This window comes from Herpailurus yagouaroundi, unplaced genomic scaffold, assembly GCF_014898765.1.
Source record: "Herpailurus yagouaroundi ecotype Mexico unplaced genomic scaffold, PumYag 164, whole genome shotgun sequence".
NCBI classification, from domain to species: Eukaryota; Metazoa; Chordata; class Mammalia; order Carnivora; family Felidae; genus Herpailurus; species Herpailurus yagouaroundi.
In genome coordinates, this window is record NW_024412405.1 from 972,833 (window position 1) to 987,797 (window position 14,965).

At 61.1% G+C, this 14,965-nt stretch overlaps 1 protein-coding gene across 13 annotated transcripts in view; it reads right to left on the reverse strand.

The window, feature by feature from the left end:
* Positions 1–14,965, reverse strand: part of MCF2L (MCF.2 cell line derived transforming sequence like) — a 133,103-nt gene that overhangs the window by 49,267 nt on the left and 68,871 nt on the right. For all 13 annotated transcript variants that reach the window (XM_040487031.1, XM_040487026.1, XM_040487027.1 and 10 more), the window contains 2 exons: positions 5,285–5,368; positions 2,571–2,685 (listed from right to left, as the gene is read on the reverse strand). In XM_040487031.1, the coding sequence (XP_040342965.1) occupies positions 2,571–2,685; positions 5,285–5,368 (199 nt within the window). The remainder of the gene's footprint in view (positions 1–2,570; positions 2,686–5,284; positions 5,369–14,965) is intronic.

The following is a 14,965-nucleotide window of genomic DNA, read 5'->3' on the forward strand; positions in this document are numbered from 1 at the left end:
TTCAGAGTTGGCACCCCCGATGGCACCCTGGGGTCAGGACTGACAGCACGTGGAGGCAGCCAGACTCCAGGCCCAGGTGCGGGTGTCCGCCTCACACTCTGACTTCCATGCATCCTGTCCCGTGCACCGAACACCTGACCGCTCTTCTCTGGGCCCCTCATGTCCGTGGGTCTCTCAGCTGTCCTTTGAGACCAGGGCACGCTGGGCTTCATTATGTGGGGGTTTATTTGTGGGTGAAGGGGCACGCGGGGTGTGGTAGGTCCAGATCCACCACTCCAGCCCCGGAGCTTTCCGTGTCCTCATCCGGAAAGAGGAGAACCATGAATAAACTGTGCCCACTGTGCACCCTCGTCTCCGGAAACGGAGATGTGCAAACCGGCCTCCTGGCCAGCTCCACACCACCTCGGAGCCACAGAGCCACAGCACTCCCTTCCCTCGGCCCTCGCACGTGAACCACATGAGCCACGCCCCAGGCCTGTGAAAGGAGCTCATTCTGCTGGGGATGACAAAGGATGGAAAGATGACAGTCCTCATCGAAGGGGAGAGAAGGGGCTGCAGAGATCATAGGAGGGAGTCTGCAAAGCAGGGTGGTTTGTCTGCAAATGAAGTGTATTTGTGCAGCACGTGCCTGCTGTCCCGGACCTGCCTGCTCTCACAGACACAGACCAAAACGAGGCTGTAATTACGACCTTTTCGGAAAGCTCCAGGAAGCCTGGTGGGCAAGTGGCCCTGAGTGGGGGAAGAGCTGGTTTTCGCTTCTTTCTTTAGGTGTGGGTGATGGAGGGCCTCCCTGAGGAGGTGGCCTGGAATATGAAAAGGTGGTCCACCAAGGGGCAGCAAGTGCAAAGGCCCTGAGGCCATTAGGTCTGAGGCTCAGTGAGGGTAGAGACCTCCAGGGGAAAAGACGTGCAAGCCTGGAAGGTCTGAGAGGGCTGCCCCCACCCCAGCATCATGCCTGCTTGTGGCCTGGGGACATGGCTCACCTCTGCACCAGGCCTGGGCTGTTGGGTGCTGACATTTCCAGACATAAACTGATTGTTGACTTTGAAACAAACAGAGTCCCCTGGGGTCCTGGCCCTGCGCTAAGCGGTCACTGCAGCAGCAAGGCTCATCCCGGACTCAGGACAGCCCCCACCTGGGAGACCAGAGACTGCATGGGGCGTCCCCCCTTTTCTTTTTAAATCCCTTGAGCTTGTTCTTCCCTGAAACCACTGGCAGGTTCAGTCACTTCACACTCCAGTCGCTGCCCCGTCCTGCTGGCTGGTCCCCATGCACCCCTCCCCTGGAGCCCTGAGCATTTCCACACCTGTCCTGTCCTGGGTCCCCATGTCCTTGAGTCCCAGCGTCCTGGCGTCCCTCCTGAAGGGCCACCCCTCAATGCCTCACCACAGGGAGCATCTTCCCACCACCTTGTGTGGTGACCTTACTCGTGCCCCATAACCTTGACGGCAGCATGGGGTTGACTATGGCCGTCCTGTCTCTCATCCTGAGACCGAGGGAAGACACACAGAGATGCTTCGCCGTGTTGCAGCTGCCACCAGGAAGCCCCTCAAGGGTGCACAGCTGGCCAAGTGGCCGTAAGGAAGGCTGCTGGTCTCCCGGGGCCTGGCCGTCCCCACACCTGACTCGGCCACCCAGAACCTGGTGCCTGGAAGGACAGGACGGCAGATGCTGTGCGACCCAGGATGTGACCCCATCTTTCTCCTGCCAGATGATCACCCAGCGCCCACGTCCCTGAAGAGTGCTCCCTTCCCCTCTGCCGGGTTCTAGAAGAACCTACGACCTCCCTCTCATCCCCTCCAGCGCTGATTGGTCATCGCCGTTGGCAGTTTTCACGCAAGAGGAACAAGCCAATTGAACTTGCTGTCTTGGTCTGTTCTCTGGATTAGACAATTCGCGGAGCAATAAACCACACAAATTCAGAAACCTGTCCTTAGCAACGCTAATGAATGAGCACGATGTCCCCCGGGGATGTGGCAGCCTGGGCCCCCACACTACGGCGAGCCCCCCCATCGCCCTTGATGTTGCCTGAGGAACCAGGTCACCCGCGAGGCTGTCTCCACCTAACGCCACGTGGTGCTGGCTCCTTGTCAGGGTGTGAGGGCCACGTCCTCACCACCTCTGGGCTGCCGTGGACACCCCAGAGCTGACCCCCCAGCGGTGGGGCGTCTGCCTCTCGGCTCCTGGATGTGGAGGATGCCCGGCGCAGCCACTGAGGTACAAACGAGGTCTCCTTGCCTTTCCGGAAGGTGGGACCCAGCTCTGCTCGCGGTAACAGAACCAACAGCCAGGGGAGTTGCCTCTGGGGTCACTTGTCCCGCCACAAGGAGCACGAGGGGGACTAATGGGCCGGGCCCCAGAGGGTCTCACGACCCCCTCTGCCCTGCGGCCTCCCTGTTGTGTGTCCCTCCTGCTCGGTGTAGCCCTGCCAGTGTAACAGACGTGGGACGCTGGGAGCGGGGAAAGGGTCCAGTGGGACCCTGGCCCTGACCGCTCCGCGTGGGCTGTGTGACCTGGGCGGGACCCTGGGCCCCCTTGGCAGGACCTCCTCATCTGACAGCGACACACACCTGGGGATGCTGGTGAGGTAGGTCATGACATTCTGGAACTCCTTGTCGGGGACGTCGCTGAAGGCCGGGTAGTCTGGGAAGGTGATGACCGGGCTGCCGTCCTGCCCGCGCCCACCTGGGGAGAGAGCAAGGCAGCACTGAGCCCAGGCGTGGTTTTCATCAGGGAAGGAGTGGGAGCGCTTGGCGTGTGCAGAAGAGTGACGCGCGCACAAACAGGCACCTGTCACTCTGCCACCGCAGGGCAGCCAGTCCCACGTGGCTCGTTGCTTCCCAAATGAGCATAGTTGTACAGAACCAAGACTGCGCCGAGTAGGCTAACACCGCAAAGTATGGTTTTCTGCGCGTTGTAAATGCGTGAGCCGCTTTAAACCCCGCACAACGCTCCGTCTCTTACCCCAGAGGCCCTAAGGCTCTGCGTGCGTCTCTGACGAACCACTTCAGACAGTTTGGGTCTAAGGGGGTCATCCCCTTGGCAGTGTGGCAGGGGAGGGAGCAGAGAGCACACTTCTGAGCGGAGACACACAGCAAGGAGGAAAAGGGTGTGGGGCTCAGGACCTGGGGATGGGAGCTTCAAGCAGAAGGCTGAATTCAGTCTGGGGCCTACGTGGTTTGACATGTCCCACAAGCGGTCTGGAGAAGCAGTGGACAGGGCAGGGGCTGACGACACGCCCGAATCACCCGGGCCCAGGTTCCATGTCTGCCTGCTAGTCGGCGCCCTGGGCGGCTGTGGACGGCCACTTGATGGGTGGGACCCATCTCTCCTGTCCTGGCCACCTGTCCTGGCCCATCGGCTGTAGGCCAGGTGCCATGTAGCTCCCAAGGCCGGGCTGCCAGACACGGTGGGGTCCACCCTCCCTGCTCACAGCTCCCTCCTGGACCCTGGCCACCCTCAGGGAGGAGGCCCACACCGTGGGGAGGAGGCCCACCCTGTGGGCAGAGGCCCACCCTGCGGGGAGGAGGCTCACCCTGCCGGGAGGAGCGGCCAGCGGCACGCAGGGGCCCTGAGATGCCACATGTGTGAGTGACGCCCCCGTCTAGCCAGCGCTCCGTGGGGTGAAAGAACCACTGGCCACACTTTCTGAACTCCTCCCCTCCCAGCCCTGCCCGCCGGAATTAACAGCAAATCAATGAAGGGGGTGTCTTGGGCTAAGGTGGGGGCAGCGTGAGCAGTGCACACACTGATGCGCACGCGGGCGGCCCCTTGTGGCAGTTCCCCCAGCGTGTTTCAGGTGTGTCCTGCACAGGAAGTATCGATGGACGTTGATGGAATTACACCAAAGACCTAATTCTGCAGGAGCCGGAGGAGGGTCCCCATTGGCAAGCAGGGCTGTGCACCATGGATGGGGCGGGGGTGGGCTCACCCTGAGCCAGCACCCATATCCTCGGAGGAATCGTGGGTAGGACATGAGGTGGGGGCAGAACTGCCTTGGGATGGATCCCCCGTCAGTGTAACTCAGCCAAATCTCATCTTGGGAATCCTTCAGGTCCACCGGTCCCTGTGAGGCCCAGACGGCTAGGACAGGCCCACCCAGGATGATCTCGGAAGCCCTGAAGTAGGACCCTCCTCACACCTGCACAGTCTCCTCCCGAAACACTGGCTGGCATTTGAATGACAGAGAGAAGGTGTGTCCAGAGAGGTCCTGGGGCTCTGCCTCCTCCAAGTCAAGAGGTGGTGGGCTTACAACCTGGAGGAAGGTCAGGGTCATTAGTCTGGGTCACAAGTGCACTAAAGTTGTGAACCTTGGGGTCTTGAAAGGCATGGATGGGCTGGGGAAATGGAAGGAGCCTGCAGACCCTTGACTGAATGTCTTGTTGGCGTGGGCCACAACCCCTGTGCTGTAGATGGCTTCCTGTTTCTCTGAAGGACACCCCTCCCTCCTCGCGGTGACCGATGTGCCTCACTGTGGACAAGCCCCCCAGAGGCCCCACATCCTGCTGATGACCTTCGATTCCCCCGGGTTGCCTGAGCTCCAGGGCCACGTGTTAGGGTGCGGCCTGAGGCGTGGCTCCCGGTCCCTGGGAGAAGGGCCAGGGTGGCCCCAGGGGCACGGGGCTGGCTCTCAGGGTTCAGGAGGGGAAAGGGCCTGTGAGTAGGGCCGAGCGCCTGGGAAGGGCAGGTTGTCTGGTCCTGACAGGGGTACTTGTACAGCCGTGAGGGCGGCCACCACCACAGGTGCCATCGCAGCCTTAGCACCCAGGATGTGCCAGCACTGTCCAGTGGCTGGGGTCGTGCACCACAGCCAGACAGGATGGCAGGTCATCCTACAGGGTGGAGACAGAGCCCGGACCGAGGGACACAGGGGCCCCAGAACAGGCCGGTGGGACAGAGCCAGCCCCTCGCCCCTATCAGCTGTGCTCGGGGGCCTCCCCCACGGAAGCTGGGTGTGCTGGACTAGGGAGGTCCCTGGCCCAGGACGCTGCAAGGATGAGGGCAGCTGTGCCCTTTCCCACTGCACCTGCTGAGGGAACATTCTGGAGACTGCAGGCAGGAGCTCTTGGGCTGTGTCCCTCTCAGGACTGACTTCCGGCCGTCTCTTCCCGTAGCCCCTGGCCAACGAGCCCTGAGCCCCCTCCTCCCGGGCAGCGTACAGCGTCTCCTGGCCCTTGGTGGAATCAACAGCAGGCCGTGCCCAACTCGCAGTATGTGGACTAGGTCCCCTTGGTCACAGCCTGGCTCTGCCCCGGCCCCTCCCTCTCTCCGGCCCAGCACTCACCGGACAGATAAGCAAAGCGCTTCTTCAGCTGGTCTTGGATGTCAGCGGCACAGAGCGGGGTGATGTCCTGGTGCATGATTTCATCTGCGGGCAGAGCAGAGGGACGCGGCTGTCATTCGGTGCAAACTGCCTCATGCAGCCATGCGCATCAGCCAACACCTAAAGGGACCAGCGGTCACGTGCTCGGAAAAAGGGATTTCAGTTTCCAACGTGCAGAGACCTTTGTCTCTCGGTGCACAGAAAACTGTGTGCTGGGTGGTTTATCAATATTTAAGATGTGCCATGTGTCAGAGGCACAGAGAAAGGAACAGAGAGGCAGCGGGAGGGAGGGAGGAGGGACGGAGGGATGTGCAGGCAGATGTGAGGGCAGGCAGCACCACCCACCCAGCATCCGCTTTGGTCTGCCAGCCTGCACCCCCGACTGGAGGCGGTCCGGGCATCCCCGCGGCCACCACAGCCCAGGTCAGCGAGGACACCGGGCAGCAGACACACAGAGGTCCACCCCCCCTGCCCAACATGGACACAGGAGGGCACCCGTCCGGGTCCCTGAGCCAGATACTGATGGGAAAGGTGGCTTAGTGTACAGGCTGCGAGTCCTGGATCGGGGTCTGGGGTGAACTGGGAGCAGCCACACCCTGGAGGCATCGCCAGGAAGCAAGAAGGTTTTGCGAGATTCTGGGCACCTGGGGTCGGGGCTGCGCGTGTCACTGCGGAGAGCGTGAAGCTGGGCGCCAGCCCCTGCCCTGGTGTCCGCGGGCTCCTGCGTTTCTGAGTCAGCGCCTTGCTAGCGCTCACGTGATTCACAACCAGACCCTGGCCGAGCAGCGGAATTTGCATCCTGGGACATTTACACGATTTCTCAGAAGAGACTCAGGACCCAATCTGAGACGCCAGCCAAGAGAGCCTGGAGACACGGGAGCTCTTCCAGCTCGAAAATTACAGTGGAGCTGCCGAACGCTACCTGCGCGGACCAGCCTCGAAGCCGGCTCTTCCGGTCGTGCAAACAAGCAGGTGTAAACAGGTGACACGACTAGGCACACAGGCAGGTTCCACCATCCTGGCGTGCCCTGCTCTTCGACCCTGCCTGCCATTGACCGGGCGCCCGCTGGCCCCACAGAGCGGCAGTGGCAGTAGCCGGCGTCAGGAAGTGACAGCGGCTAGTGCTCAGAAGGTGGGGACCTGCACTGAGTCCCCAAGGGTGAGGCCGCCGCCCACAGGCAGCACAATGCCTCGGCCACGGCTCTCCTCCGCGGGAGGAAATTCAGGATGTTTTCCTGAATCCCAGGCAAGGCGATTTGTGCCGCGTGCAGCGTGCACCCTGCACGGGGGAGGGGCTGGACCTTCAGATCTCACATCGCATTTCCCTTCTCATGGCAGAAAGGAGTCTCTGCACAGTTGATATCAAACCTGTGCCACCTGTGCTCAGGTTCAGCCTCTGCAGCCCCAGAGACGCACATCGTTGAGCACAGACCATGGGAGGCAAGGTCTCCAGAAGTATGGAGACCTCCCAGGGGCAGTGGAAACAGCACGGACACTGAACTGGCAAGTCCTTAACGGGGACCCAGCATCTGTGAGGAGCACAGGGACTGCCTAGACGGTTCCCCAGACCTCACCACCACCCTGGACCTCAGCATCCCCACCAGACTCCAGCAGCCCACGAGGAAAGAAAACCATGAGTGTCTGGGCCTCTGATGGACGCTAATTCTTGACTGGGTCTGACTGGCAGAGCCTTTAAGCCCACTTCCTCTCCAAGTACCCTCTGAGCTCAGTCCTGCACAGCACAGGCTGTCCATGCTCTGAGCCTGGCCTACCCTGATGGCACAAGGCCTTCCCACATGCTAGAGACAGGGCCATTATTGCTGACCATTCCTGTACTTTCAGCGACAGAGGGACAGTCCTGCTGGCTGGATCGATGTCAACATGAGCTTGGTTCCTTGGAGAGATGTCTCTGGGCCTTGTCACCACCCTCCTGTGGGCACTGACCATTCTCATGTTCCCAGAGCTCCTCCAATGGATGGACCAAGGTCCTTCAGGCCTCAGGGCCTTTGCATGAGCTGCTCCCCATAATGCTTCTCCCATTGTCTGCTGGCCAGTCCAGTATTACTCACTTCCTGGCCAAGATGTCACTTCTTCAGGGAGGCCTTTCTCCACCTCCTGGCCTGGGCCAGGCCTCACGGCATCCTGCACACTAGCCGGAGAGCCTGCAGCCTACTGCTCAAGCCCAGGACCCGGCCCAGCGGCCCCTGTGACAGGGGCACAAAGAACTTGTGTGGGACAGGGGAAGCAGGAGGCGCACGAGAGGGCGACTTCCCGGAGCAGCACTGGAATCCAGCTAAGTCGGCACGCAGGCTGGTGCAGAATTTCCGGAGCCCACAGATAGCTGACCATGGCAGCGCGTCTGCCTGCAGCCTCACTGTGGATTCCACGCGGGTGAGGTTTTGGGCGCAGAACTTGCTCCGACAGCATGCCGCAGGTCTAAGGCGCCGTTCCAGGTTGAACGACGGTGTTATTCTGCAGCCTGCACTGGAAACAGCAGAATCCGCACAAACGGACTCCGTCTAAAGGTCACTATGGCTTACATGGTCACTGGCCACCCCTCATAAAGCTGGAAATAAGTAAGGACCACGGCAGTAGTTTTCGTCATGGTCACCTGGCAGCTTCGTCAAGCCCGTGGGCTCTGGGTCTCCGGGTGCACTGGGCATGTCTCCCCCAACCCCGAAGTGCCGCTTCTGCCCACCCTGCTTCCTCGTTCAGAAGGGTGGGTCTGCAGTTTGTGGCAGAGGACAGGGCACTGCTGGTCCAGCAGGAAGTGGGGGAGCCCACGGGAGAAGGAGCAAGCCTCAGATGTCAGCAGTACGGACAGGAAGGGGGTCGCCCCACCCGCCGGCTCATTGAAAAGGTCAGGCGAGGCCCCGCTCCTGCACAGAACCTCTCTGTGTGAACACAATGTCTCACAGATAGCTACCCGCTTCCTGTCTGGGCCAGACGTGAGGGGAGAGCCCCGGGCGAGGAGCCTATCACAGGGTCACGTCTGACGGAGGTTGACGCGGGGCACGGGCACTGAGAAGGCCCCCAGGGCCAGGGTTCAGCGTGGCTCTGGGAGCCATCTAGAAAGACAGTTGCACCCAGCACATGACAGGTGGCGCACAGCCCACTTAGCCTCGCTCATGACGTTTAGCCACCCCGGGACCCGGCTCAGCTCCAGATGAGGACCAAGGGGAGAGGCTCCAACTGCCACAACCTGCTTGTACCGGAGCCACCGGGCCTGGCCCCTCTGGGCTGCAGCCGGAGGGCAGGGGTGGTGCGAGTGTCTCCTCTTTAGATCTTTCTTCCCGACACGGTGAGACTGGCCTACAAAGTCCCCTCTGGCAAAGTGACTTAGAACCTGCTTTGGTTGAGGACAATTTCCTAACAGGGGTTGGGCCGTACCTGGCCACACCTGTCCACTCGAAGGGGCGTCGATCCTTGACTTTCCACAGCAGTGGCTGCCTGTGGCTGTGACAAGGGCCTGCGGTGGGTGCAGAGTTGGGTGGCGGCGACTGTCCCGGGTTAGGGAGCCCCAGTGCACTGGGAAAAGCCTCGAATTTGGGTTCAGAGGCTTGTCCCTGCTGCTTCCTGGGAACCTGGGGCCTTGCTCAGAGGGAGATAGGACCTTGAGAAAGGCACATCAGTGGGGTCTAGCAGCAGAGGCCCTCTGCCATATCTGTATCTGCCTGAAAGTCCACACCTGGAGGCTTCCGTTTATTTTCCATCGAAACACAACGTGAGGTCTTCTCTGTGTCCATAGTAGAGTGGCACGTGGGGTTATTTCGGCAACACAGGTGGGCGGGATTCCCACGTCACCGAGCCCATCCAGCAATCTCCCAGCCAAGAGCAAAGTGTGTGCAGATGGAACAAGGAGAAAGGAGGCCACAAACAGGGAAATCCAGACTGAGTGGGGAGGACACGGAGGCTGCAAAGGAGCCCACGAGAGCTCATAGGTCAGGGTGACACGGGAGGCTGGGGGGCGGGGCAGGGCCCACGTGGGGGCAGGCTCTGTGATTTGGGGTCTACACTGGTTGTGTGGCCGGCTCTGGCTCTCACAGCACATCATCCTGGACGTTTCCAATGGTCATTTGTTCCTGGATCAGGGCACAACTGGATCATGTCACGTCGTGAATTCAGTTCAGATGATTTCCTTATCTCAGGAAGCAAATCCTTATGTGTTTTTGTTTTTGTTTTAATTTTTTTAATGTTTATTTTTGAGAGAGAGAGAGAGAGAGAGAGAGAGAGAGAAAGTGTGAGTGGGGGAGGGGCAGAGAGAGAGGGAGACACAGAATCTGAAGCAGCTGCAGGCTCCAAGCTGTCAGCACAGAGCCTGATGCAGGACTCAAACTCACCAACCTCAAGATCATGACCTGAGCTGAAGTCGGGCGCTTAACCCACTAAGCCACCCAGATGTCCCCTTACAGGTTTTTAAATAAAACGCTGCTCAACCAAAACCTCCATCAGGGAGAAGCACCCTCCAGCACAAGGAGCTGCAAGCTCACTGGCACGCGGGGGGCAGGGATCTGGAAGCCAAACAAAGTCAGGCTGAGCCGCGGGTCTGTCCCTCCCGTGTGCTGCCCGAGGCCAGTGCACAGCCTGGAGCCCTCTGGGGCCACGGGGACACCGTGTGCAGATGAAGATGTGCAGGCCCGAAGCCCAGCACACCTCCTCGGAGCTCCAGATCTGCATCTTCCACGGCCACACCCTTTGCCTGATGGGTCTACGTCAGGCCTTCATGGGAACCACCAAGAAGCCCCTGGAAGGGGCACGCAGAATGGACAGCGGCCTCTCCTGGATGCACCACATTTTCTATCCCGCCCCATGCCGGCCACAGCCCCCAAGGGGGTTTCACAGCCGGGGCAGGGATCTCGAGGCCACCCCATGGGTGACACTTAGCTGATGTCACACTCATTTTCAGTTTGACAGACAGTAGGTCAGAGGCTGTGCTGTCGGTGACACGCTTAGGCACACCAGGAAGGTGTCTCTGTCTGCCATCGTCAACACCCATTCTAAGAGGGGTGTCAGCCAGGTAAGTCCCAGGACACACTCTCCACCCCTGCAACAGGCCAGGCACCACAAAGGGTCCCTGCTCACACCTTACACCCTGGCTCGCATGTGCTCAGGGCACTCTGTCCCATAGGGGGTTAACTGCATCACTTCTGCCGGGCAACCTGCATGCCACAGGGCCATGGCAGACGCCAGGCTGAGATGCCACACACTGTGTCTTTGCCCAGGGCAGCAACCAAGCCCCGATGAGCCTCAGGATCCTGCTTAACACAGGCTCCGGGCAGCTCGACCAAGCTCGCAGAGACAGCACACAGGCCAACGCCATGCCCTGCCCTGCCCTGCCCCATATCCCTAAGTAGCGCTCGCAGTCCTACTCCCACTGTGGGGTGTCTGGGGTCAGAGCCCCAGAAGGTCATCTCTGCACACTCTCGGTGGTCAGGGACAGCACTGCCACCCTCCAAACTGAACGGACCACGGACTCTGGGGGGCTGGTGGGCGGGTGTGCTGAACACGTCCAGCTCCTGCAGAGCTGAGCAGAGATAACATGCGGGGAAGCCCATCGAGCCGGGCCTCATTAAATCCAAGACACGGTTCTCAGTGAAATTCTGACATGAGCCTCTGCAGAGCTCCCCCAGACCCAAGGCCTTAAATCAGTTAAGAAGCAAGTATTTCTTGAACGTCTACACTATGACCCGTTAGCGCAGCGGAAAGGACAAGACGTTGAAGAATTCCTTAAATGTAGCGGCTGGCTAGCACAGCTCTGTGACCTTCTGGTGGATCCCACAGGACACCTTTAATTGTAGAAACAGCGGTCGGTCACTGGGTAACTAAATACCCCTCATGTATCAATGAGTTTGTCACCCCAAGAGGTGGGAGCATTAGTATCCCATTTGTTGGATGAGAAAACTAATGAACAGAGAGGCTGACTGAGTTGCCTGAGGCTGCACAGCAGGACTGCACAGATTCTAGGGGCAGTAGCTCAAAGGGAGCAGCAGGGGTGCAGCCCCTCTGAGGCCTGTCCTGGGGTGGGGTGGGGGTGACTTCCAGGGGCGAGGTAAGTAGAGGTGCTACTAGAGGCGCCTGGCGGTGAGCCTGGGCGACGGGCTCAAAGGAGCGGCAGCAGGAGGAGACGGACCTCTTGGTGGGCCTGGGCCACAGCGACGGCAGGCCGCGGGGTCCTCACCGCACGTGCTTCTGTGAGTGCCTTACCCTAGTGTCAGTGGTTGGACAAACAACCTCCGGCCATTACCAGAGACGTTTAAAATCACCCCGTAATTCTTGACGATTTTTCTCACAGCCCGAGTGGAATTGTGACTCAAGGTGGTAAACACTGTCGCTGCCAGCGGTGGAGGAGACCGCGTGGTCGCTGTGCCCTGAGCCCGCACACACGCTGCGCGGCGATGCCCCAAGCTGGGAGCAGCTGCTACACCTGCACCTGACCGTGCACGGTTCCCGCTGGGGACCGCGGGGTGTGGAGCTGCTCACGCCCCCGCACGGCCTCCTGGCAGCCGCTCTGTGATGGGGGCCAGGGGGCCGCAGACTGCTGGCTGCATCACCCTTCCTGCGCGGGGATCCCCGGTTTCCGGGCAGAGGCAGGCACGGTGACCCCAGGCGCTCCTTCTCCTGAGCTGCTGTTGGTCCGCACAACCGGGGCAACGGTAGCGGCCCCTCCTAGCGTGCCCGGCGCCTGGCGTGCGGGGGGTACTTGGTGGTTCCCAACGCTCGTGGATGCACGGCTTGCCCTGGGTCCCCTCGCCGGCGAGGGGACTGGCCGCTGGACCCCACAATTCTCTCAGAGCGTTTTCCACTTGGCTGCCGTCACCCAAAAAACCTCACAACGACAGGAGACGGTGTTCATTTCCACGCGGCAGAGGACAAGGATGGCGGCTGTCACAGCTGCCCGCGTAGGACTCCGTGGCTGGCGCCCCGAAAGCACCGACGCTCTACACGGAAAAGGGCGACTCCGCGTAGCCGAGCCTCTCACGCACGCTCACACGTACACACGCACACGCATACGCGGCACGGGCGCACCGGGACGGCGCCGGGGGACTATGCTGACAGCGCAGTGCCCGAGTCACCCCTGAACGTTCCCTGCAGACCCTGTTTCAGTACTAGATCTGACAACCGCAGCCCCGTTAGAGGAGGAAACGCCTAACATGGCTCCGACCCCACATCCGGGAAGACAAGGACCCCAGCGCCCCACGCGGCGCAGCCCTGCATCTGGTCCACACACCGGCCTCTGCTCCTTCCCCAAGTCCTCGCCGAGCCCCAGAGTCTGTGTTCGGGTGACGGCTGTCAGGCCCACCTGCGCCCCTGCCTGGGCCAGCCCGTGAAAGCCCTCCCGCGGCACCTGCGGGGAGTCCAGGCCCCCAGAACACAGCAAGACCCAGGGCCACATGCCCTCCCTGCATTCACACCGCCTCGGGCCTCTCTGGACCATTCCAGAACATTCCTTGGGTCTGCCCTGCTGGCCCGGAAAGTCCCTGTGTGGGTAAGAAATGTCTTCACATGCTTGGTGCACGTGGGTCCTCCCTGCATTCTGGGTGGGCGCCAGCTCCACGCTGGGGAGGCCGCAAGAGGTCAGAGGAGAAAGCCCCACCCCCCGCCACAGAGTCAGCCTCTGCAGGTCTGGTTCTGGCGCTTGACGTAGAAGGTGCTAGAGCCTGGAGTGCATCTGGATTAAGGCAGAGAACAGCTGTGACGTGTGGGGACAGAACGGAGGTTACATTCAGGGCCAGTGTGGCCACCCAGGTCACGCGGGGCTCTGCCCTGCCCTGCTCAGCAGCTCTGTTCACGCTTCCCAGGCACGATCCCAACCCGCAGCCCCAGACCCCTACAGCAGGCAGGAAAAACAGGAAACGGGGGCGTCCTCGTTGGCGAAATGGCAATGGGGCTGGAAGCGCTAATGAGCTCACTCCATCCTTCTAGGACTGAGTGTGAGGGACACAGGAGGTTGAGGTAGGTGCCGGCCCTAGAGAGGCCTCTCCCGGGACAGCACACCTTGCCTGCCTGCTGGAGGTCCACCACCACGCCGGTGGGCACCTCACCAGCCGCCAGGACAGGACAGGCAGGGAGGGAGGCCACACCAGGCAGCTTCCGACGGTTCCTGGGCTGCCTTGAGTGTGTGGTGTGGCTGGACCCCATCTACCAATATGCCCCATTTACTGAACTCTTGTGCCCACGGTCATCACAAACACAGCTGGGCCACTCCTGCCTGTGCCCTCCGTCTCTGGTTTTGTTGTAAGGTCCACAAAGGTGATGGGGGACATGGGCCCAGACACAGAGCCTGGGCAGGTGGACGTCTGGGAGCCGGCACTGCCGCGCCCTGGCCACAGCCCCCTCTGTCCTGGCCCCACAGAGCAGCAGAGTGGGAGGCACTCCCCAGAGGCCGTGGAGCTGGGGTCCAGGGCGTGGGCTCGGGGCGGGGGCTCCTGACAGCCGGGGGCCAGCTCTGACCCAGGGACCTGGAGCTGAGAAGGGGTCCTTTTGCCACAAACGAGGGCCTCCTTCACACCCTCAGCACGGTGTCCCCTCGAGGCCACCATCTGGTGCCCATCCTGCCTGGAATGCTGGCCTGGCTGCCGATACACTTTCAAGCCACTTGTCCCAGAAGCCCCTGCAGCCCGAGGCCTCCACACCCCTGCGCACACGCAGCGCCCACCCACCACAGATAACCATCAGAAAGGAACTCCCTTTCAACTTTCCTGAATTTGAAATCCCTGTGAATCCAAGGGTCACACTTGTGTTTAATTCCAGGGAGGGCTGCACTGCCCCCTGGCTCTGCGGCAAAGCGTGCACTTGTGAGGGTTTGGAAACCAGCGATGGGACCCGGAATGTTCACGGAGTTCATGTCCCACAGAGCTGGGAACCAGGTGGGAGGCTGTCCTCACCCGTAGGCAGGGGCAGGAGAGTGGGCTCACCGCTGGTCCCATGCTGCTGCCGCATGGCCAGGGCAAAGCCCGCCAAGGGGCTTGGGAGGCTGAGCGTTACCCCCCCTGCTCGGCCCCCGCAAACAAGCCTCAGGCCAAGGGAGGCTTGAAAGGAGTGTTACAGGGCCTCCTGGTCACGCTCTGTGGGCAGATCAGAAACCCAATGGGGACGTAATTGGCACCAGATTTTAAGGTGCAAATGTCGAGGAAGAGGGAGAAAACCATAGAACTGAGAGTGTTGTTTGCTTGTGAAGCCACTGGACTCCACACAAGTGTCACAGTGAAGCCCCGGACAAAATCAGGACTCGGTGCACCTGGGAGCCTGTCGGGAGCTGGTCCCCGCCCCCGCAGCGCGTGGCCAGGCCCAGGGGACCGCAGAGCAGGGATGGCAAGGGCCTTGCCGAGCTGGAAGCATCACCAGACACGCCCTCAGGCCAGAGGTGGGGCAGCCGTGGCAGGCCCAGCGAGGAGGCCTCGTGGCCACGTGGGTGTCTCAGTGTAACACACCACATGGTCAGTCTTCGGGGCAAGGACAGGCTGATGGGCTGAGGGAAGCTTACGAGACCTGCCAGGCATCAGCCAAGCTAGCCCAAAGCAGGGCTGACTGGGGACAGGTGCCACGGACGGAGAGCCAACCCCTCCCGGAGCTCGCTGACAGCCGCCCTACGAGCTCCTGCATCGAAGGGGAGGACCCTCACTGTTGCCTCAGCACGGGACG